General features: G+C 40.4%; 1 protein-coding gene and 1 non-coding gene across 2 annotated transcripts; one reads left to right on the top strand and one right to left on the bottom strand.

The window, feature by feature from the left end:
• Window positions 1-843: 843 nt before the first annotated feature.
• On the bottom strand, window positions 844-22,774 carry TMEM259 (transmembrane protein 259). The gene is made up of 12 exons (XM_072111414.1): window positions 22,607-22,774; window positions 22,187-22,395; window positions 17,509-17,778; window positions 16,656-16,767; window positions 14,274-14,384; window positions 12,648-12,770; window positions 12,461-12,561; window positions 11,022-11,079; window positions 10,850-10,933; window positions 6,889-7,021; window positions 6,550-6,649; window positions 844-4,941 (listed from the first exon to the last, which is right to left on the bottom strand). Exons 2-12 carry the CDS (start codon window positions 22,382-22,384, stop codon window positions 4,360-4,362), a joined length of 1,872 nt encoding a protein of 623 aa, XP_071967515.1. The 5' UTR covers window positions 22,385-22,395; window positions 22,607-22,774; the 3' UTR covers window positions 844-4,359.
• Window positions 22,775-23,038: 264 nt separating this feature from the next.
• LOC140087538 (U6 spliceosomal RNA) lies at window positions 23,039-23,145 on the top strand. The gene has a single exon (XR_011850011.1). It is a non-coding gene; the product is annotated as a U6 spliceosomal RNA (small nuclear RNA).

Below are 23,145 nucleotides of genomic sequence, written 5' to 3' on the forward strand. Positions count from 1 at the left end.
AGCGGCAGCACGGCGCAACCAGCCAGTTCACTGCCAGCCAACTGTCCCAACTGTCAGGGAGGGATGTGCATTGCTTCGGGGAATGCCAGCCGCACGCTGCCCACAAGATGCATACAAATGTCGGACTGACAGCATCAGACATTGTCATCTGGTGGGGGGGCCATTGGCGAGTGTATTGCAGGATTGGTGTCCAAACAAGTGAGATTCCTACAAGTAAATCCACTGAGCACTGCAAAGCGTATACCATGACTGGTAATCTTTTTATATTTGTTAACCATGGCCTATTTGCTTCTAAATTCAATTTTTATAATCATGCTGAGTAAGAAGGAGCTTTGGTTGATGTTTCCAGAGCCCGTCAGTGCTGTAGATTCACAGGTTGATACAATGAGCAAAGCTGGACTCTCCTCCCCCTGCACTTCCTCCTGCTGCTAGATTACACAGGCAGAGGGGGGGGGGGGGCAGTGCTGCAGATTCACAAGCTGTTACATTAAGCAGAACATGAGCGGTTCAGCAAAGCCTCCATAGCGTTCGGACTCATAAGCATAATTCTAAACTTTGATTTTAGAAGGAAGGTGGCCATGAATAGCAAATATAAGATACAGCAGTCAAACTGTCTGTATCTACGAGTTAAGCGTCCTTGGTTTATCATAACTGATGGTAGAGTTTCTTTAATTTAATTTGAACAAGCTACCGGAAGCATTTTATACATTGTTAACAACTCATTTCTCATTGTACTGAGGTTGTAGGTGGAAAATGAAATTAAAACAAGAATATCACAGGGCCACCTGGTGGCCACTCAATTCCCAAGCTTGAAAATTGTACAGTCAACACAAGCACACGTGCTTAAGATATAATATTTATTAACATATATACAAACACAATTTTTTGAATTTTATGAGGTACAATTAAATAGAACATTGGGTGGTGGGTTGAGATCAATCTATTCCTCCTAATAATTCCATTTGTCTTAAATATGAAACCCTCACTAAGCTGTGCATAGGGTAGGTTGCTGCATATGCACTGGGTGCTGCCCAGATTTGCTTTGAGACATTTCTGTAGACAACTTCTCATATACCATACCTAACCTGTCTCCACGTGGGTATAGGCAACGCGGCGTTGGATTTAACCATTCATACCAAAGCCAACAACGGCTTTCAGATAAACTATTGTTGGAATACAAAATCAACCATGCATACAGGGGTTTTTTAGAGATTTTTTTTCTGTCTATGCCGAGGAAGACAGACTTTTTTTGTTGTTGTTGAAAAAAACCTGTCAATAGTAAAATGCAGTGAATAGTAGGGGCCATGCATATGACATATAGGTAGGTTGTGTGTGACATCAGTGTGTGGTTCTACTTGTAACCTTTCCTGTACATATGACCAAGGAGGACCACACACTGGACTACAACCGGAATAAGCAGAAATTAAATGGCAAAACAAATTTCAAATCCCAATTTTTTTCCAATCAAGAAAACAAACATAAAAAAAGAAAGAAAATATGCTGCAACATAACAGGTTTCTGTAAAATCTCATGCTTGCAGAACTTCCCAATAGCATTCTTGTATACTCCCATGACGCGCTAACCAGTAGAAAACAGACAACAGGGCATTTTTTAACTAGTTACCGGAATAGGTATCATAGGTGTCTGAGCTGATAAAGCTTGATAATTAGGAGAACTTCCCTACTCTCCAATATATCAAACAAAGCTTATGGAAAGTACTTTTAGATCCCCTGTTGCAAAAATAAAACTTTGGAAGGATATAAAAGGTTCAAAATGAAGGTGCCAAATACAAGTCAGAGGTTGGGCCATTCTATCACAGTTAGGCACCATCACTATATTACTAGGTAGAGTTCTGGCATCTAACCCTTTTTGTGCTGGAGGTCCATTTACATACATCAATTGCCACCAGTTTTATAATCAGCATTTGAGAATCAGTTATAGCTTAAATTTTGCCGATTTGAGGTGAAAAATACTAAAGGCAATTGATATACGTGTTGATCCAGTTCCTAATAAACATCAAGCACAAACATAACTGTAATAGGCAGCTTTCATGTAAGCAGCTCCTCAAACTTGCCATTATGCATATAACTATTAGTGTTTACGTTTCCAATGTGTTAGAGCCTATAAACAGGGCAATATTCTTATCATTGAGGACTTACAATATTACAGAGTGATGACACTTTCCTAAAAGACCATTCACACTTGAATCTCTGAATACCAGCAAGTGATGTTCTTCACATGAATGTAAAAAAAGTGAAAACTAGACAGGACTTCATTAGATTAGATCTGCAATATATTTCTATATACCTGACAGACAACCTAAAACATTTCCTTCCACCTTCAGTACGAGACCCCAAGTTGTAAAGCAACAAATCCTAGACCGAATACGAAGCCTCACTCTGCAACAATGCAGGCTGCAAGATCTACAAAGAGAGAATTTACTAACACACTGATCACTTTCCAAAGTCCTGCATAGTTTCTTATGCCTTTATTTAACTTGCAGAAACACTGTAGAAAGATGTATATTTATACCAATAAAAAGTGTATTCCAACTGTAGTTTTCCTTTAAAAAGGAGACCACCATTTTATATTAAAAACATGCATCAAGAAAACCACAATTATTGGCACTTTTCTTGTGGTATCCAGTATGTGTCCATCTATCCCAATGAAAGAATATAATTTCTGCTAGACACATGTGGTGTGTAAAAAAAAAAAATATATATATATATATATATTGCACTATGCCTGTGATGGGTTAAAGCAAAAAAAAAAAAAAAAAAAATCAAATTAGACCAAGATACAGAGTACCCCTAAAAATGGACCACAAATATAAAATGGTGATAAATCCTTGATAAAGAATTAACAATCTACCAATATAGGAGGCCACAATGTAAAAGGTGGTGTCAAGTACTTTGGATCAGCACCACTGTCTTCAGGGGAAAGCCTACCTTTTAACATCAAAGTCATTTATAGGTCTTAATGTCGCCCGATAAATTTCATAGATAAAATGCTGGATGCCCATCACTAGAGGGTGTAAAGGAGCTTCCTGTACACTTTGTTCTGAAGTTTGCAGCATAAAGGAAGGCGCATTTACACCACTCATAGCAGATGCTGTTAATGCTTACAATGTGAATTATCAGGCTACCACTACAGGGAACCTTAAAGCTGTCAGTGTACACTTTTCAAGCCCCTATGAATGTTAGAAATTCGCCATTCGTCATTACTGGGCATCGTCTGGACATGCTTCATGTTAAAATGTCCAGGTGCTGCCCAGCAATTCTTTGTGATTTGTGTTAGTGTTCATATGGCTTTTAGGTTCTCCATAATGGCAGCTGCCAATAGCTAGCATTTTATCTTTTAAATGGAAGTTAAGGAGATTCTAACAAAGTTCAATCATCTAATAAGGCGTCAAAATGTTAAAACTATCAAATTTAGCATATTTACCATTCTATCATTCTGTGTGTGCAAGAAGTGCTGATCCAAAATGTATCTGTGATCACAGCTTGGGGAATGCATTTTACCTAACCTACATATGTTAGTGTATATGAAAATATACACACACACACACAAAGTATTTTATTTATATCTATATATAGCCTTTTCCCCTAAAAGTGCAATACAATAGTGAAACAGGTTTTACACATTCGTGCACAGCCTCCTTCTGCAGTCACGGGTGGAAAGGCACAAATAAAATGCTCTAGATTCCTTCTGCCATAACTAAGGCAAAAAGCAATGGGACCTTCAGATGCAACTCCACAACACACATCTGTCCCATTATATGCACTTACATTTCATAGCGCTGAGAATGCAATAAGCACTGGACACACAGAGAAAACAATAGCCTGCAAATATTATCTGTGGTCTTCCCCGACTACTCTTTTTGTATGAAATCATTACATCACTCGTACTTGGTCCAGTAGTTGTGGAGTGAAGTCATGAAAATCTATATTGCCCATGGGGCCTCTGTAATAAACACCTATTAGACTAGCTTAAATAATATGTTCTCTGAAATATGGCTGTTAAATTGTCAGAACAGGAATCAAGTTTCCTGTATACAAGTTCTGTACATAAGATATATGCCCACAGCACACCCAGTTTCTAAAATGTTTTGAGAAGCCTAGCAGTCTTGTAACCCATTTTACACATTTCCTAGGTCAATACGTGGCATTTATTTGAAGTAAAGAGTGAAGGGACTGCAGTCAGCCTGTGTGCATGTACACCACACACGCACAAGTTATCTATCTGTTGTGTGCTGCAGAACAGTCACTCCAGTTGCAAAGAGATAAATGGTCCATACAGCTCCATATGTCTCCTGGATGCAATAAGCTAAGGGCAGAATGTTTGAAACAGAGATTCGGCTCACAATTCATCAGCCCCTGTATCTTTGCTTGGTTGTGGTGCACTAGCTTCCGAGGACAGCCCCGATGCCAGGAGACTGCTTTGCTCTAAAACAGGGTTGGGAACTGAAAACCTTATTGTGTTACAGTCTGTGGTGGCTACTTGCACTTCAGTCAGATTTTTAAAACTATTATCAGGTGTAGCAGCTGGCAGAACAGGAGGAGGGTCACCAGTTTGCGTCACTTCTGTAGTGCCACCTTCAACAAGTTGGTTTCCACCTGCTTCCGGAGTTGGTTCTTCAGACAGAGTAGCTAGAAGCTCTATAACATCTTGGACGGGTTGTGTTGTGGCAACACCCCCCTCTGTATCAGTTGACGTAACCGCTGCCGCCACTAAGCTAGACGCTGGAGATTGGAGAGAAAACCCAGGGGTGGGAGGTGGCGTTGCAATAGATGGCTCTGATGTAGTGTTGTTGTTCAGGTTATCCTGAAGGCTGGTTTGATTCTGGCCAGCCTGCTGGTTTTGAAGGAGCATCTCCTGGATTCGGATCTGCTGAAGGATGGCAGGTAGTTCATAGTGATGGAAAAAATAGATCATCGAGTGCTAAAGGGCCAGAAAGCAAAACATCAGGTCAGACATATTCATGAATATTTGTGGCTGTAGAACTTATATTAGAGCAATCAAATGTGGAAGTTATTCAGGCATACTTCATATTTCATGTGAATGCTATAGGGAGGCCCAGACAATAGACACAATAAAAGTTATTACATGGGAGGTTGAATTTCAAAAATGGGTTGGTTCTAGCGGTGCTTTTCCTACTTTACTAATCAAAAGACATAACAATTGCAGACAAATACAGAATATGAAGCAGTAAAACACACCTTAGCGTCTATCATGATGGTAAGGAAATATTCCCCCATTACTGACTTACAAAAATGTAAAAAATGTATTAATAATAATGCTTACTTCTGCATGTATACCTGCAGTTGGTCATGACTGGAAGGGTGTATGGGGGAGAAACCACCAAAATATTGGAAACTCACAACTGAATTCTATTATTCTATACTATTATGTAAATTTACAATGTATTTTATACAATAAGGTCAGCCTATCCCCTAGCCTTCTATGCTGCCTCTTTTGATGCCAAGCAAGTTGCATACCTAGACCTCAATGTACCAACACAAATATCTTTGGTAACAAAACCTAAAGAGGGAGATTTGGGGCATTAAAACATCCTTATGGACCAGTGGTTTAATGTCCCAAATTACCTTTGTGCCTGCAAAAAAAAAAAAAAAAAAAAAAAAATATTATATATATATATATTTTATGTGTATATTATTTGTGTATACAGGCAGTACCCAGGTTATGTACAAGATAGGTTCTGCAGGTTTGTTCCTAAGTTGAATTTGTATACAAGTCAGAACTGTATATTTTAGCAATGTAAACCTAGTCAATTAATTTGGTCTCTGTGCCAACTAGATTTTAAAAATGTTGGGTTGTCATAAGAACCAGGATTAACCAAAAAGCTTAATTGCAGACACCTTAGATTACTTTACCCCTAAGCTACAATACCGTAAACTGCTATAATAGTTCAGTAAATTACTAACATCCAGAGGTCCATTTGTAACTAGGGGTTGTCTGTAAGTCGGGTGTCCTTAAGTAGGGGACCGCTTGTATATGTATGTTATACATGGGGTTCAGCAGACCCATCTCAGATTCTGGCCAAGCCTGCACAGAGATTCAATGAAGTCGGAGCAGTACACCCTCGTAAGCACTATACCCATAGCACATGCACAGTGAAGCCAGCGTGTGGTATGCCAGTTTCACTTTTAGATGTTCCGGAACGAAGCAAGCATAACAGGGGGTTTTTTTGTTTCGTTTTTAATTTTTTTTTTAAAACAGCAGACACAGGAGTAGCAGCTTAAAAGGCTATTTAGGGCACTAAACCACCGGTCCACAAGGTGTCCTTCACGTTTCCATACATTACATCTATAAAACACTCATTGTCGGATCTGACAAAACAGATCCCAGCAGTGCCAAAACAATCACAATGCCTTGGCAAGATCCATCATAATGTCTGTTTAATCAGCATTAATCCACTTTCAGGACCAGACCTGAGAGAACTGCAGTCAGAGAGCCTTAGACAAGGATGTTAACAAATCATTCTGCTATGAAATGTGTGAATGAGCATGGTTGAAACAAATCTATTACCTGGATGAAGAGCCAGGATGTGACCAGAGCCAGGCTGCTGTACTGACCATTGAAACGATAGTGGTAGGCATAGAATGCAAAGTGATACAGGTAGAAGAATCTGTATGGAACAAGGAAATGACAATTAATCTCATTTAATATGCAAAACTATGGTATCTCATCACAATTACTTGTAATTTGGCAAGTCATCTTTAATCGCCATGAAAGCTGGGAGCCTCTTAGAGGGTTTATCAAAAGTCCCTACAATAAACAAGCAAATTCACAATAGACTGCAGTGTATGCCATGAGTGATAGTGTGTTCTAAAGCTTAAATAGCTAATAAGCTCTAATGCAATTTACCTTAACCAGTGCCTCTTGCTGGTGCTGGTATGGCAACAGATGGCATCATACTGATCAGCCAGCCACACAATGAGGATTATGTAGAAGGCAGTAGTTGTATCATTGAAAAATTCAGACATAATGGCTTCCATTCCTGTGAAAGCAGACACAAATGTAAATAAAAAATAATACACTTTAAATTACATCTACCACCAGGATCAAGGATTGTAAACCAAGCACACTGACATACTGGCGTGTGTCCCCACTGGCAGGATTTGATCTTTTACAAAAAAAAAAAAAAAAAAGGGGGGGGCTTCTAAAATTATGCAAATGCACCAGTGGGGCTCTGGGCTCCATAGTTTCATAGTTTATACGGTTGAAAAAAGACACTTGTCCATCAAGTTCAACCGAGGAAGGGTAGGGATTGGATGAGGAAGGGATTTCGGGGAAACAATTCTATATAACATAACCATCAATGTTATTTAGGTGTAAAAAGGCATCTAGACCCTTCTTGAAGCTCTCCGCTGTCCCTGCTGTGACCAGCGCCTGAGGCAGGCTATTCCACAGATTGACAGTTCTCATAGTAAAAAAGCCCTGTCGCCTCCGGTGATTAAACCTTGGTTTATATTATATCCATAGATATTAATACTGCCTGTAGCCCCTCAGGTTCATTCACATCATTTAAAAGCCTTTTTTCTTAAAAGAAGGGCATAAGAAGCTTAAAGGGAACCTGTCTCCACATTTTTTTTCCACAAATACAAGTACCCCATGTACATATCTGACCACATAAAACAATCAAAGCAGCCTCCATGGACTTCTACTCCTCTCCATGCACTTCTACTCCTCTCCATGCAGGCTGCTGTGATTTCATGTGATACAATACGCTTTGATTTCATGAGATATATACTTGGTGTACAGTTTTCTAATGCTACAAAAGCTATAGGACCTGCGATGATGTGACCCTGGTCACATGACATTATAGCTGCATACAGATTCAGGATGGAGAGGAGCTGCTGGATTTAGCCCGAGGCGGCCACGCCCACTTCGACTCGCTGTAGCCATGCTTAGATACCAAGTAAAACAATAAAGGTGAAAATATGGGAATCTCATGGGAACAATATTTAGCTGGGTGTCAGTTAGTGACTAGGGCTCTAAGGGGAACCTGTCAATACCTGTATTTGTGAAAAATGTGGTGACAGGATCCCTTTAAAGAAGAGTGGATCGTGTCAGAGGGGGCACACACCAGCATGCAAGTATGCTTGTTATACAATCCTTCATCCTGGTGGTAGATGTCCTTTAATCAAACAAGATTTGAGAGGGGAAAATAATGCAATAGACAAATAACACATCCAAATAATGATACTTTAGAAAAGAGAGGGAAAGCGGATGTGCAAACAAGATAAATTTTATTATTTCATCAATATACAAAGATAAAAACATTTAAAAACCCAAGAAATGGGAAAAAGAACACAATGGTCTCTCCTCAGAAATATTTCATATATGTACAACCAACAATGGATAACAAAGCTGCTAAATATAAAGGTGTAAAAATATGCACAAAATCACATGTAATAATAAGGTGCAAAGTGCCTAGGCTGAATACATACAACGGTTCTTGGACTGTGTGCTGTGTGGTGTACAAGACAAGTAGAGACAGTGTCTCAATGCAAGGTGTTTACATATTATGAGATCAAAAAACGAAACAAAACATGGATAAAGTGCTGCGTGCAGAAAATAGCAGCTAGTGGTGTAGATACACAATTCAAGTAGATACAATAAAGCAGTACATCACATTATATTACCTAATGTAGAGCATGAAGAGGAGAGACCACAAACGCCCCACGCGTATCGCCCGTCTGGCGGGCTTCCTCAGGGGATAAGGAAAGGGAAATCAACCCAGCTATTTAAATCATCCAGTCCCGCCCCCCAGCGGTGTATGGATGTCCTACCATACCGCCCCTTTTAGTGTTAGAACACATCAAAGTATGATTCATAGTTCATGGTGAGTCTAAAAAGGTACTGTATCAGAGGGTTTCCCCTGCCGATTTGTAAGTTTGTTAAGTTAATCTGATGTGTGAGCCAGGTTCCAAGCCTTAGCAGTGCGGCATAAACTACTTCCGGGTCAAGGAGGTCAGAGATCCTGAGTCAAGTATGCATGTGTTGCCAAGCAACGGGGACAGACCCCGTGCTAAGTTTGAAGATCCGATCCGTACAACAGAAAAAAAGGAAGATATGACTCCGATGGAGTTGTAACGATCGAACAGAGTGTGTATATAAATGAACTATAGACACATAGACGCATGATCGTAGCAAAGTCTAACACTTGCGCTGTCTAGAAGATACCAAGGCAGCGTAATGCATATAATGCCAAACTGTATGTATAATCTAGAGTACAAAGATGACGGCGAGAGATCCAGATATGTGTCAATTGCGGCGGCGCACAGAGCTCTGGCAATCAACCGGGCGACACAATGTCTGCAATATCAAATTATGAATACATGCAATCTATGGTATAGAGGTAGCAGAAAAAAAAAAAAAAAAAAAAAAAAGTAAAGGCCTTCTTTGCATCATTCATATTTGTATTTGCGCCGCATTACATGTATTTGAATTTTGCGCCGTACCATATGTATATGCACTGTGCGCCGTTTCATTTTTACATTCCCTTATTTTCTGTTTGTATTATGCGCCGCTTCAATTAACTTTCGCATTTATAAATTGACACATGCTAAATTTTTTTGTTTACATTTTTGTTTACTTTTTTTTTTTTTTTTTTTTTTTTTTTCTGCTACCTCTATACCATAGATTGCATGTATTCATAATTTGATATTGCAGACATTGTGTCGCCCGGTTGATTGCCAGAGCTCTGTGCGCCGCCGCAATTGACACATATCTGGATCTCTCGCCGTCATCTTTGTACTCTAGATTATACATACAGTTTGGCATTATATGCATTACGCTGCCTTGGTATCTTCTAGACAGCGCAAGTGTTAGACTTTGCTACGATCATGCGTCTATGTGTCTATAGTTCATTTATATACACACTCTGTTCGATCGTTACAACTCCATCGGAGTCATATCTTCCTTTTTTTCTGTTGTACGGATCGGATCTTCAAACTTAGCACGGGGTCTGTCCCCGTTGCTTGGCAACACATGCATACTTGACTCAGGATCTCTGACCTCCTTGACCCGGAAGTAGTTTATGCCGCACTGCTAAGGCTTGGAACCTGGCTCACACATCAGATTAACTTAACAAACTTACAAATCGGCAGGGGAAACCCTCTGATACAGTACCTTTTTAGACTCACCATGAACTATGAATCATACTTTGATGTGTTCTAACACTAAAAGGGGCGGTATGGTAGGACATCCATACACCGCTGGGGGGCGGGACTGGATGATTTAAATAGCTGGGTTGATTTCCCTTTCCTTATCCCCTGAGGAAGCCCGCCAGACGGGCGATACGCGTGGGGCGTTTGTGGTCTCTCCTCTTCATGCTCTACATTAGGTAATATAATGTGATGTACTGCTTTATTGTATCTACTTGAATTGTGTATCTACACCAATAGCTGCTATTTTCTGCACGCAGCACTTTATCCATGTTTTGTTTCGTTTTTTGATCTCATAATATGTAAACACCTTGCATTGAGACACTGTCTCTACTTGTCTTGTACACCACACAGCACACAGTCCAAGAACCGTTGTATGTATTCAGCCTAGGCACTTTGCACCTTATTATTACATGTGATTTTGTGCATATTTTTACACCTTTATATTTAGCAGCTTTGTTATCCATTGTTGGTTGTACATATATGAAATATTTCTGAGGAGAGACCATTGTGTTCTTTTTCCCATTTCTTGGGTTTTTAAATGTTTTTATCTTTGTATATTGATGAAATAATAAAATTTATCTTGTTTGCACATCCGCTTTCCCTCTCTTTTCTAAAGATGTCCTTTAATCAAGTCTATCAGTCAGATAGCCTACCTACAAGTGCCAGGATCACAGTGAGTAGTGGGGCAGCTGGAAAAGCAATACTCATATTCATCTCCAACATCTGCAGCAAATCCACTGTAGAAAGGGAGAAACAAATGTGTATTAAAAAATCTCCCAAGATATATTAGTGACATGGAGTCATTCAATATTACTGTTCACTTACCAATAAAAACAAATATTTGATGGTGGGAATACCTCAGGAGCATAGACACTGACAGAGTCTATAGAATGGACAATAAAATCAATATGAGAGAGCACTTAGAAATGGTTGATTTTTTTAATTTCATTTAGGATGCTTTTTACTTACTGACTATACAGTATTCATTATTTTGAAAAGTAAAGTGGGAAGGGTGGAGAAAACAGAAAAAAAACAAACACACACACAAATGTTGGTATTTGGCCGCTTGAGGTCTAAATCAGTGATGGTTTGGGGAGCCATGGTCATTTGCTGGTGTATGTGCCCTGTGTTTTATCAAGACCAATGTAAGTGCAGCCGTCTGTCAAACAAGCTTTTTGAAAATGGAAGATGTGCTTCCATAAGTGGTTTACAGTGGCATAAGCTGATCGCCTCCATGCCATATTGATGCGGTCATTCATGCAAAAGAAACCCTGACCAAGTATTACGGTAAGTGCATTTACTGTATATACTTTTCTTTTGGCCAACGTTTCTGTGTTCAAAATTTTTTTACAGTTGGTCTTTTCAGAGATAATGACTTTGTTTTTCTTGGCTGCGCGCCCTCGTCTGCGAAACCTGACGTCTGCACATGCGCAGAACAGCAGGCCCGCGGTCACGGTTTCATGCGCAGATGGCAGGTTTTGTAGAGGAAGATTTCTAATAGGAGGAACAAAGAGGCTCCTGGGCACGGAGTAGCAGCACCGTGTAGCCTCAGCTCCGGCTACTCCACGCCCCAGTAGCCCCTTTAGAAAATTTACGTATTAGGCAAATAAGTTATTAAAAAAATTGAGGTTACATGAGGATTAGCCCTTAAAAGGGCTATCCTCACATCCTACAGATCCACCTACCACCCGATCTACCTTTATAGGTAGATCCGTGGTAGTAGGTTCCCTTTAATACTATTCTGGGGAAAATGTGACTGATTTATACTAGAGAAAAGGGGATTTCTTTAAAAAAAATAAAAATTTACCCTTCCAGATAAATAGCAAGCAAGATTTGGGGGATACCAGATAAGTCTTGTATTTTATTTATGTATGTTATATTTTATAGACATGTCATGGAGCCTTGAAGAATTATAACCATTTTTCCTTTAACATATCCACAGAATGGGACATAAGAACATCATAGTAGAACTCAGCCATTCTCGAATGTGGGGGGGGGGGGTCCACTGACCCGTTCCCACAGGCCCAGCTGAATGTAGAGATTGCGCAGCATGCAGCCACTCTTCATTCAGGACTACGGAAGCACAGAAAATAGCTGAGTATATAGACACAGTACTACCATAGATATGAATGGATAATGACCATACATGTGCAGCAAACTCTCTAACCGGGCTGTGGGAAGGGGGTCAGTGGACTCCCACTATTGATATAGGTTCAAGTCACAATTGTACTTAACAGTTAAATCGAAGGCAAGTTTTAACTCACAAAGATAACCATGATGACAAAGGCAGCGAGATATGATGTCCGAGCCATCCACATGCTGACAAATCTGTAATGTTCCCCTGAAACCACATTTCTCAGAAACCCTAAAAGCCAGTCAGATAGAAGACTTTGAGTGAATTTATTTGAAAAATAATTGAAAGCTGTAATTGTTGTAAGATATCCTACAAACCTTTGTTCTCCTCATTTTCTGCTAAAGCTTTCACACTTGACATTAGAATATCATCATATCCAAGAAATTCATCTAGCAGAAAACGACTGAATCGGTCTCCAAAGCACAGGTCGCGGGTTGGGTCTAAAATATCAATGAAAACATTACTATTAGTTAAGGAATGCAAATAAACCTGTTGGAAGTCAGCAGTCCTATAGCTCAAAATCAGATCTTTGGGAAGCAACTAGGTTGTGAGCCAAACATGCCTTTTATAAGTGCAAATAGGACACTGGTTTGCATGGATAGTGACCATCACTTAACTAAGGGGGAGGGGATCAGTTTCCCTTAAAAAAAAAAAAAAAAGGATTAATATTTTTGGGCGCCATTATTGCGGCGTTTTCTCCATTTTCAATGATGGAGGAGACCTTTTGAAAATTTTAAAGCCAAAGCAACATCAAATCCACCAGACAAGCCATATGCAACATATGGATAACCTTCAGATTTTCATCTGCATTTGACCAATGGATCTCAGTGCTGACCATTCAACAAACCTGGCAGTAGATAGCCTAGCCTAGAGTTAGGGCAGCATCTAAGAAAAACTGACAGGCAACCACATAATACAAAATGTAATACAGCTGTGGTATTTTATAGATAACAATGCCATAAAGAGCCAGGTAGGCAAAGAAATCCCTGGGTTCTGGTCTCCAAGGTCAAGGAACCCAGCTACTTTTACCCAGCCGTAGCCTAGGAGAGCATACAATAGCGCGGTGGAAAAGAGCAACGCTCACCCCTCCCCTCTCCATAGCAATGCATGGTTAATAGGGTTCTATAGAAACCTGCCATTAGCTATATTTGTGAAAAATGTGGTGACAGGTTCCCTTTAAGACAACTGTTGCCTTCCTTATTAAAAGAAGCAATCCATTAGGATTAAAGGAAACCTACCACTTCCAATAGGGCTTCTAAGCAGCAAAGGCCGTGCACCAGGGTGAGCTGGTGCCAGCGCTTATCTTCGCTTAAACGCTTTAGTAATCTTTACATACGAAGTAGCTTCACCGCACGGTGGTACGCGCTTGTCGTGTACCACGCGTGCGACCACTTCCTATTCAGGAGCACGGTTGCGCGCATGGTGCGTCGAGCACGTACCACAGTGCGTAAAAGCTACTTTGTACATAAAGATTACTAAAGCGTTTAAACGCTTTAAAACTGTTTAAGAACATAACGAAGATACGCGCCGGCACCAGCTCACCTTGAGCTGGTGCACGGCATTTGCTGCTTAGAAGCCTTATTGGAAGTGGTAGGTTTCCTTTAACTAGTAGCGTCCAATATCAGATGCATACAAAAAAAATAAAAACCTAAAAAATAGTCGGCAGTGACTGCCACGCGTCATGCGGCAGGCACCGCCCCTAAACCCACCCACAATCCCGCCCCCTCATGAATACACCAGACAGCTTTGAGAGTGCTCCAACGTTTACATTGTACTCCACCGCAGTGTTATTGGGTGAAAGGACCCCTTTTACACATAATGTTTTATGGAATATAGGATCCATATTAAACACTGCAAAGCAATTCTACCTAACAGTGTTCTAAAGAGAGATACAACTTTTTTGTTAAGGGTATTTCTTCTCAAGTCAGATAGGGCACACTCACCAAGTGTCACTACCATGACAGGAATGTTCAGTCTCTGTCGTGTGCTTTGCGATAGCCTGAGAAATCCATATTCAAGCGAGTATTCAACTATGTATTCTTCCTGTGGCCAAACTAGAAAAAAATAAATAAATAAGCTGTATAAAAAGATTTTATGGTTCTACAACAGAAAATAAAAAAAATTTAATAAAAATATGGGTTATACATCTAGTGGGTAGCCGGCAGATGCCACTTCTCTTAAGTGAATTCTGGCAACCATACAGAATGCATGTGGAGTGTTTAAAAAAAAAAAAAAAAAAAAAAAAACGAAAACGAAAACTTACCACCACGGTCCTTCCCGGCGCCCCGCGCTTCCGTCTCTCTGGTCCGTTCCCCATGTTTGCTTACAGCGCAGGACGCAGGGAGGGAGTGTGGAGCTAAGGTTTTTTTAAGCAGCCAATGCTCTAAAGTTTTTATTTTACAGTCTCGCACAACCCCTTTAATAGTTTTATAACAAACATACTGTCAAAAAAAAAAAAAAAAAGAAGAAAAGGATGACAATGTAGGATTATTATGTGACTTTTCAAATGCAGAAGTGAATGGAACACAGCATAACCCATCTTGAGAATGCTCTTTGAAAATATAAAGCAACTCCAGCACAGAAACCATGGCGACATAGGAGATAACTGTTTATTTAGGTGTCCTTTTGAAAAAAAAAAAATTAGGGGGCTTTATGAGAACAGATTTTATAGTACGTCACATGCGGGGTACGGGTCCATGGAGAGGGCTCACGGGCTATGTGGTTCATAGCCGCTAAGTCTTTGCTGCATGTTGTATATAAGGCTTACTGGTAACGCCCGCAATCCCGTCAATCGTGTGAGTTAACCCATCGATCAACGACGACTTTAAAAATAAAATTAAAAAATAGCCGCACATTTGCATTATCGCTCCAGGTGACGTCATCGAGGAGCGGCGATTAGCACATTGTAATGAATGAAGAGGAAAATATACTGTAGAATGGCAGTATATGATAGGATTGATCAGACAACCTATGGTTAAAATACCCTAGTAAAAATTAAAAATTCAAATCACCCCCCTTTCCCTAGAACTGATACAAATATAAACAGTAAAAATCATAAACACATTAGGTATCGCCGTGTCCGAAAATGCCCAATCAAATTATAATAACGTTTTTTTCACTGTGTTTAATCCCATAACAAAAAAAAATAGCTTTTTTTGCCATTTTGAAAAAATATAAAAAAATTCTATAAAAAGTGATCAAAAGGTCATACCAGTCCTAAAAATGGTAGCTTCATTGAAAAGCTGCCCCAGGGTGCCAGGTAAACTTCACAACTACAGACCATAAAAGAGAAGACCATGTCTGCTTTCCCCGCTAGAGGGTCTATGGGAACATGTCCCCACTGAAATATAACCTTCTGGTGACAGGTTCCCTTTCAGCTTTACAGATTCACCAGGAGCAACATTTTTTCTATTATTGTTGTTATTTGCAGAATTAGATGCATTTTTCAGTGGTACTATTTTGAGGTGGCTATGCCCTATTGCTAAACAAAGTATTAACTTTTTTTTGAGAAAGGGGGGGGGGGGGGGCAGATTGTAGCCAAAAAAAAAAAAATTCATTTTTGTAATAGATTTGACCTTTTATAATACATTTACTAATTCTGTAGTAATAAAAACACTAATGTGTGTGGGGGGGGGGGGAAATCTATAATTGTTGCATCACCAATTTCCAAGTGGCATAACACTTACTTTTTGGTCTATGTAGCTGGTTCAGAGCTGGTTTTTATTGCATCATGTGGGTCAAGATAGGTAAAAAAAAAAAAAAAAAAAAACTTGATTTTCGGTGGGGTTTTCAAAAAATGTTTTTACGCCATTCATCGTTACGCCATTCAGGTTTAATAATGATTTTGTTTTATTGCACCCGTCATTATGGACGTGGAGATACTGCATATGTGGAGTTTGTATGGCAATTTTCACTTTTTGTAAAATGTAACAGGACTTAAAAAAAAAATTATAATAATAATTAAGTCAGGCGCACCCTGCACAGGCAAACTGAACTCTTTGATTGTAAGGTCCGGTAAGGAATCTCACTGCAGCCATTTCAATGCAATTAAAGGGTTAACGTCTGATCAGAGCTCCTGGTGTAACACCTTGGGTGTTACATCAGGATGTCAGCAGTAGATTACTGTTGACACCCCACACTCCTGAATGATGGTTCAGCTCCGATGCGATTAGCAAAGCAGCGAGATGTTAAAGGGCAGATCATTGTATGCTGAATGATCAGAACAGTTGAAAAACATGCATGAAAAAAATATGGCACCTCTGTAGTATTGTCACACTGTGGATTTTTATCTAGAACAGTCTAAGCAACAGGAGAACATCTCTTACCTTTACTAGCAGCATCACTAAAAGATAGTCCCTGACTCTGGTTATCAGAGACCTGTGTCACGCTTTCTAGCGACGGCTTCAAGAACACCTTGGGCTCAATGTCAAGCTCAAACTATACAGGAAGAAAAACAACAACATGCCATGAAGAAAGAGTGAAAGTAGTTAAACATCTATTAAAAAGGATTAGAGTGTGTTGGTTGGGGGCTCCCATACACAAATAAAAAAATTGACCGATCAATATTTTTAATCCTCAAAGTGGGATTACATCCACAAGCTGAGGAGAAGAGACTGACATGGCACTGCTGGTGTTGGAGTCATCCCTAAAACTAGAAAGAGTAAGTCGCTCCATTTATGTGTGAATGTATTAGGGCCGGTTATCTGAGCCAACCATAGACAGAACATGGATGAGCAGGCCATTTTTAGGCAGGCATTTACTAGAAGACTATTACAAACTTACATGTACTATTCAAAACGTTAAAGACATTCTGAATCGCTACAAATTCAACACATTATATAAATACTGGCGGTCCCCGGGTCATGTACAAAATAGGTTCTGTTGTTTTGTTCTTAAGTCGAAACTGTATATTTTATCATTGCAATCCCAGCCAAAATTTATTTGGTCTCCGTGACAAATTAATTTAAAAAATGTTGGAATGTCATAAGAACCAGGATTAACAATAAAGCTTAATTGCAGACACCTCAGATAACTGTTATAACTGATCATTGTAGCCTAGGGCTAAGTACAGTAAATTACCAAAGGACCGTTAAAGGGAAAATTTGCCCACCCAAAACTTCATGTGAATTATACAGTTTACCAACTATACATGAAATCCAGGCTGGAATAATGTCATACCTTGATGGAGCTATTGTGGTACATATCCACGTTCATCTCCTCCTCATCTTCTTCTCCATCTTCTTCCCCCAGGGGCTCTTTCACTAGGCCAGGAAAAGTGTCACTGTCATAGAACTGAAGAAAAATAGGTGCTCGGCTCGAGTTCAACTGGATCTCCACTCGTAAAATGCCATCTCTGGGCCATTTATCTCGCACATGCTCCAAGCAATTAATAGGAGACCGAGAAAATGCAATATGGATATAAGCAAGAATAAATAGCACTAAAAGGGCCTAAGGGAGAAACAAGGGAAAAAAAAAAAGTTTAGATGAGTTAATATCTGAATATTACAGCTCAACATCACATGATTTATACAAAGTAAACAGACTACAGTATACAAAGTAGAAACTAGAGTGGAGGATCCGTCATTTGGGGTGCCCAAATGACTCCAAACCCAAATGCTGCCATCAGGGAGAAGAACGGCTGAGCAGGTTGCAATTCTACCTGTCTAACTGCACCCACAGCGGAATTCTTCAACCATTCTAAAACTGGTGGATTATTTGATGCATTTTATGCCACAATTTTGCTGCAGTCAGGGGAGGGGTTTGTAGATAAACATTTTCAACCAACGTAAGATATTTATTGTACAATATGCAGCTATGTGTGGTGAGAAGTGCTGACAAGCCACTGTGGAGGACATGCATGCACGATCCTACAAAATACTCCAGACCTGGCAATAGTCTGCAGATAAATCTCAAGTCTAATGCAAGCAATATAAAAAATAAAAACAAAGACTAAGGCAAGAAACGTGACTAAACAGCTCTTCCTCTCTGTGCAGAGACAGATAAGGGTTGGGATCGTCTGATCACACCTCAGCAACCATAAATATAGAATATAAGCCAAGTGTCCTGCTGGAATTGTAATGCACACTTGGAAAATGACCGTTTTGCCCTCTTGGGAAGCAGGACCTGGCACACAGTGAATAGTGTGATCCAGGGTCAAAGTCTACTACAGTTATTGTTGCACGTCCTCATTTTGCCTTTATCACATTTTGTTACCATATTTATATCTATCAATCACAATTCAGAGGAAAGACAAAATGAGCAATTACTACAAAGGCCCAATTCATCTACTCACACATACAGCTCAGGCCCAGTTCACAGCTCTATTAGGTCTTCAGTTATTTGTATCAGTTTTAATGAGCCAAACCAGGCACGGTCAAACACAAAGGCAACTTTACTGTATAATTGAAAGACTTGTACCTGTTCTGTGTGTTTAACCTCACCTGGTTTTGGCTCACAATAATTGTTACAAAACAGAGAGATGTGAACTGGCCCTTAGTCCAGACAGCGTAAATCCACAGATCCATGCACCCACACATTTAAAGTACCATTGAAAAACTACTTTCTGAGATGGTTCCAAATGCAGATTCCCCATGCTTGCAGCACAACCAGAAATAAATTTTAATTCAACTTTATGCTAATTAATTGCAGTTTGCACTGGGGGCTTGTAGTAGCCACAGGGAGCTCCGAGGACACAGGCTACCCCTTGCCCCCAGTAGCCACTTCAGAGCCACCTACCTGCTTGTTCTAGCGCAGAGCTAATGGCCAACAGATGCATCTTCTGCAGTGGAACAGAAGCTACTGGCTTCCATAAAACTTGCTTGATGCTCGATATGCGCAACAAGAACGCAAGGACGAGCGGGTAGGTGGCTATGAAGTGCCTACTGGGGGCGTGGAGTAGATTGTAGCCCCTGAGGTCCCTGAGGCTACTACATGCCACCCAGTAATTTTTGCTATCAATTACCATAAAGTTAGATTAACGTTTATTTTGGGCAGCCAGAATCATCCCAGAATTGAGAAAACAGGATGCCGCTGCATCTGCAGGCTTGCGGAATCTCAGTAACTTAGTCTGACCACTATGCTGGGAATAAAACTGTCTGATTTCTGTTTCATTTATTAGCCACTTCAAACAGCTGACACGTGCCCCTCCATGCTGTAGCTTTACAGACTGTTACAGCGTCTCACACTCCCTTTGCTCCCTCAGCATATCCCTCCCCCTATGCCTCAATATCACAGCTGATAAACTTTCAGCACACTGTGAGAGAAGGGCTTCTTGCACAGTGTAGCAGCCTGTGAAGCCACAAACCAGAGCACTTCTGGTTTGTTAACATGTCTTTAATAGTTGATATTAGAACAAAGGACGCCAAACAAATATAAAATTACCACCGTGATGGTGCCTGGTTTATCCATGCTTGATTCGGATGGTAGATTTCCTTTAAATAGCAAAACTCTATAGAGGAAGAACTCCTCTACATTTGGAAAAATCCACAGTAACTAGTGCACATGTTATTAAGAAATAGTCAATGGAATTTCTCCAAACTGTAACAAACATTAGATAAAGAAAATGATATATCAAGGTCAGTATTCACCCAGATGACTACACCTGTGACCTCATTGATGGGTTGAAAGCTGAAAAGACTTGATCTATATGAAGTTTTATGCTTTCATGTGTTTTTATCTCATAGACTTTGAGCATGAACATTTAGTAATATAACCATACTAAGCAAACTAAGAGATAAACCCGCATTCAATAACAATTCATAAGCAAATCCAAGGATAATGAATTCACACAATACAGAAGGATATATCACACTTCATCCAAGATTTAAAGAAGTAAGCATTAACTGCATAGGATTTTAATGTATGCCACTGTATTGAAAATTAGAACCAACCATTATATTTATTTTAAATAAAAAAATGATATATCAGCCCATCTGTGGTCCATTGGATGCATGGAATTTAGGGAAACTTAAAACATTTAGATTGAAAGGTATACCATGTATTTAGAGATAAATGTAACATTTAGAGAGTTTGTACCAATAGAGACAATTGTCCTTAGAATTCAGGTCCTGATGCGATTAGACTACTGCTCCTTTTGACAAGAAAGTTGTAGGCATTTCACCTAAATCACCAAACATGTTGGTCGAATGGTACTAGACCTACAGACACGCTTCCAAAAAGATGAAAAAGGTCAGTGTATAAATGTATAGATTAAGGTATCTTGGAAACATTCAGCATGATTCTGTCGCCATCATTAAGGGCCACTAATTAGTGATAAGTTTACTGTAGTGGAAAGGTAAGATCCAGCTGCTATAGATACAATGTAAAGCATTATTAACGAAATGCAGGTGTGCATGTAACCCCTGGGGTTTTCTTTGGAACGAAGATCTACTAACGCACATCTCACTCACTCCTTCATAACGCTGCACCAGCCTATCAACCAACCCGTGCTCTTAGATCTGCCAGGGATGTTAGATTAATCTTTAACTAACCTCTCAAGCAGGACTCCAGGACTATTACCGAGCTGCACCAGTTCTCTGGAATGCTCTTCCCCGGACTCTCAGACTAAATACCCAACCTCCAAAGTTTCAGACGTGCTCTTAAAACCCATCTCTTTAGGCAAGCCTATCATACTCGCTAACTGCATGAAACGTCAACGGTCCCTTTACTAATCCATCCTGTGTCTTCCAGTCTGTTATCCAGCTAACACCAGATATATACCAAGCCCCAGGCTTCTTTACAGTCCCATTCAGTTTTGACTTTGTATATAATAGGGCAGCTGAGGGCTGGTTCAGGCAGAATTTTATTAAATTATGGTTTTCTGGACCATTATACGAGCTCCTATACCTCGTGTCACCCCCTCATCTACATAGACTGTACGAGCTTTCAAGTAGGGCCGTCACTCCTACTTTTCAATATGGCAATTTGAACTATTTGTATATGTCCCCTATAAATGATAAAGTGCTATGGAATATGATGGTGCTATTTAAAAGATTATCCTCACATGCACTGAAGAGTTACACATTCAGACACCCAGAGATGGACACAGCCCCTTGTGTCTGGATACCTAAAAATGCATTCTCATATAATTAATAACCACAATACCAATGGATAGTCATCACATTGCGGGTAGCTTAGAGCTACATCCTTGGTAGACAGGGCAACACAACTGATCTGGGGGAGAGATGGAGTTAATAATAGAGGCTGTGCGGGAGATTCAAGAAAAGGTGGTTTAAAAAAAGTATTCCAGGGACAGAACATTATCTGCTCATCTACCCCCACTGTTCACAAGCATAGGGTGCAAATTCCCACTAAAAGAAAGAAAATGGTGGCATACGTGCCCCACTGCTCTATTCATAGAATGTCGCAATTGCGGAGATGGCCAAGTCCAGGACTCGGCAACTTCTGGCAGTGCCATAGGCGATTGGAGTGGCAGCACAAATACTTTATCTGCTCCACATACAACACATGACCCATGGCGGGCAGGAGTCCATGAGGTTGCCTTATACCACTCTATATGCATGATGATGACGACATCAGTACAGACCCATGGTGGTCACGATTTTATACTCGGTACATACTCGGAGGAAGAGGGACAGCCGACATGTGACCCATGGTGGGCAGGACTCCATGAGGCTCCCTTATACCACTCTATATGCATATCATCAGTACAGACCCATGGTGGTCATGATTTTATACAGCTGCAAGTTTCCTAAACAAAGTACTAGTTGTAAATAAGAACATATTTTTACTGTATGACAAGATACAGACACTACGTGACCCACAATGGACATGTCCCCAGAGTGTGCCCTACTGATAACACACGTATCTTGTGTATGCAAGGTCAGGATGAATATACCTTAAGGAGGACAAAGAATTCAAAAATTCTGCGGAATGATGGTGGGAATAGACGGGCGTAGGTGACTGCCATCTTGAAAAAGAGCGCATGGAAGAGGCGATCCCGCACATTGATCAGAGGGTTTTGGTTCAGATTGGGGGTCCTTACGCGGTTTCCATTGGTGTTATTTAATGGAACATTCCCCTGATTCTCAGACATCTTGCTGGCTCCTTAGAATATGGAGAGGGGAAAAAAGAACATTTCAGAAGGGTGATATGCATGGCAGGAGTTGGCAGCTTACATGGACTAAGCTCATAGCACAAGCTGGGGGCTCAGTCATGCGCAGTAGCGCACAATCCCCCTGTGCAGCACATCACTGTCACAAGCTTCGGCTGCCTATCCGCAGAGCTCCACACTATGTCCACATGTGCCCGCTCCTACCTATGCCGTGGTCGGGGGGCCCCGCTCTTGCCCCTATCTCTGTGGGGAGGGGACCCCTTGGAGCTTACAGGATCGCACAGTCTCCGCTTATCGCCAGCTTCCGCTCACTCTTCCGCTTCCTGTAGCCTCAGCCATTGCGGTGACCGTGAAAGTGAATGTGCGAACTGCTAAGCAGTATGGGAGAGTGGGCTGAGCGATGCTAATATCACGAGACCTCCCCCTATCCATAATGCATTGCTCATAATGCATTTCCTAAATTTGTTATCAGTTATGACCAATGATAAGATAGAAAGGCAGTCTATGTAGACTAAAGCTATAATAGATAGTGAGAAAGCGACATGGAGGTGTAATGGGTGACATTACTGACTCGCCCTGATTTAGCATTTTGTAGAGGAAGGGACTATATAAATCGGGCAGGACACCTTAAAAATCGTGCTCGCTTCGGCAGCACATATACTAAAATTGGAACGATACAGAGAAGATTAGCATGGCCCCTGCGCAAGGATGACACGCAAATTCGTGAAGCGTTCCATATTTTG

Source organism: Engystomops pustulosus, chromosome 1 (genome assembly GCF_040894005.1).
Source record: "Engystomops pustulosus chromosome 1, aEngPut4.maternal, whole genome shotgun sequence".
Taxonomy (NCBI): Eukaryota; Metazoa; Chordata; class Amphibia; order Anura; family Leptodactylidae; genus Engystomops; species Engystomops pustulosus.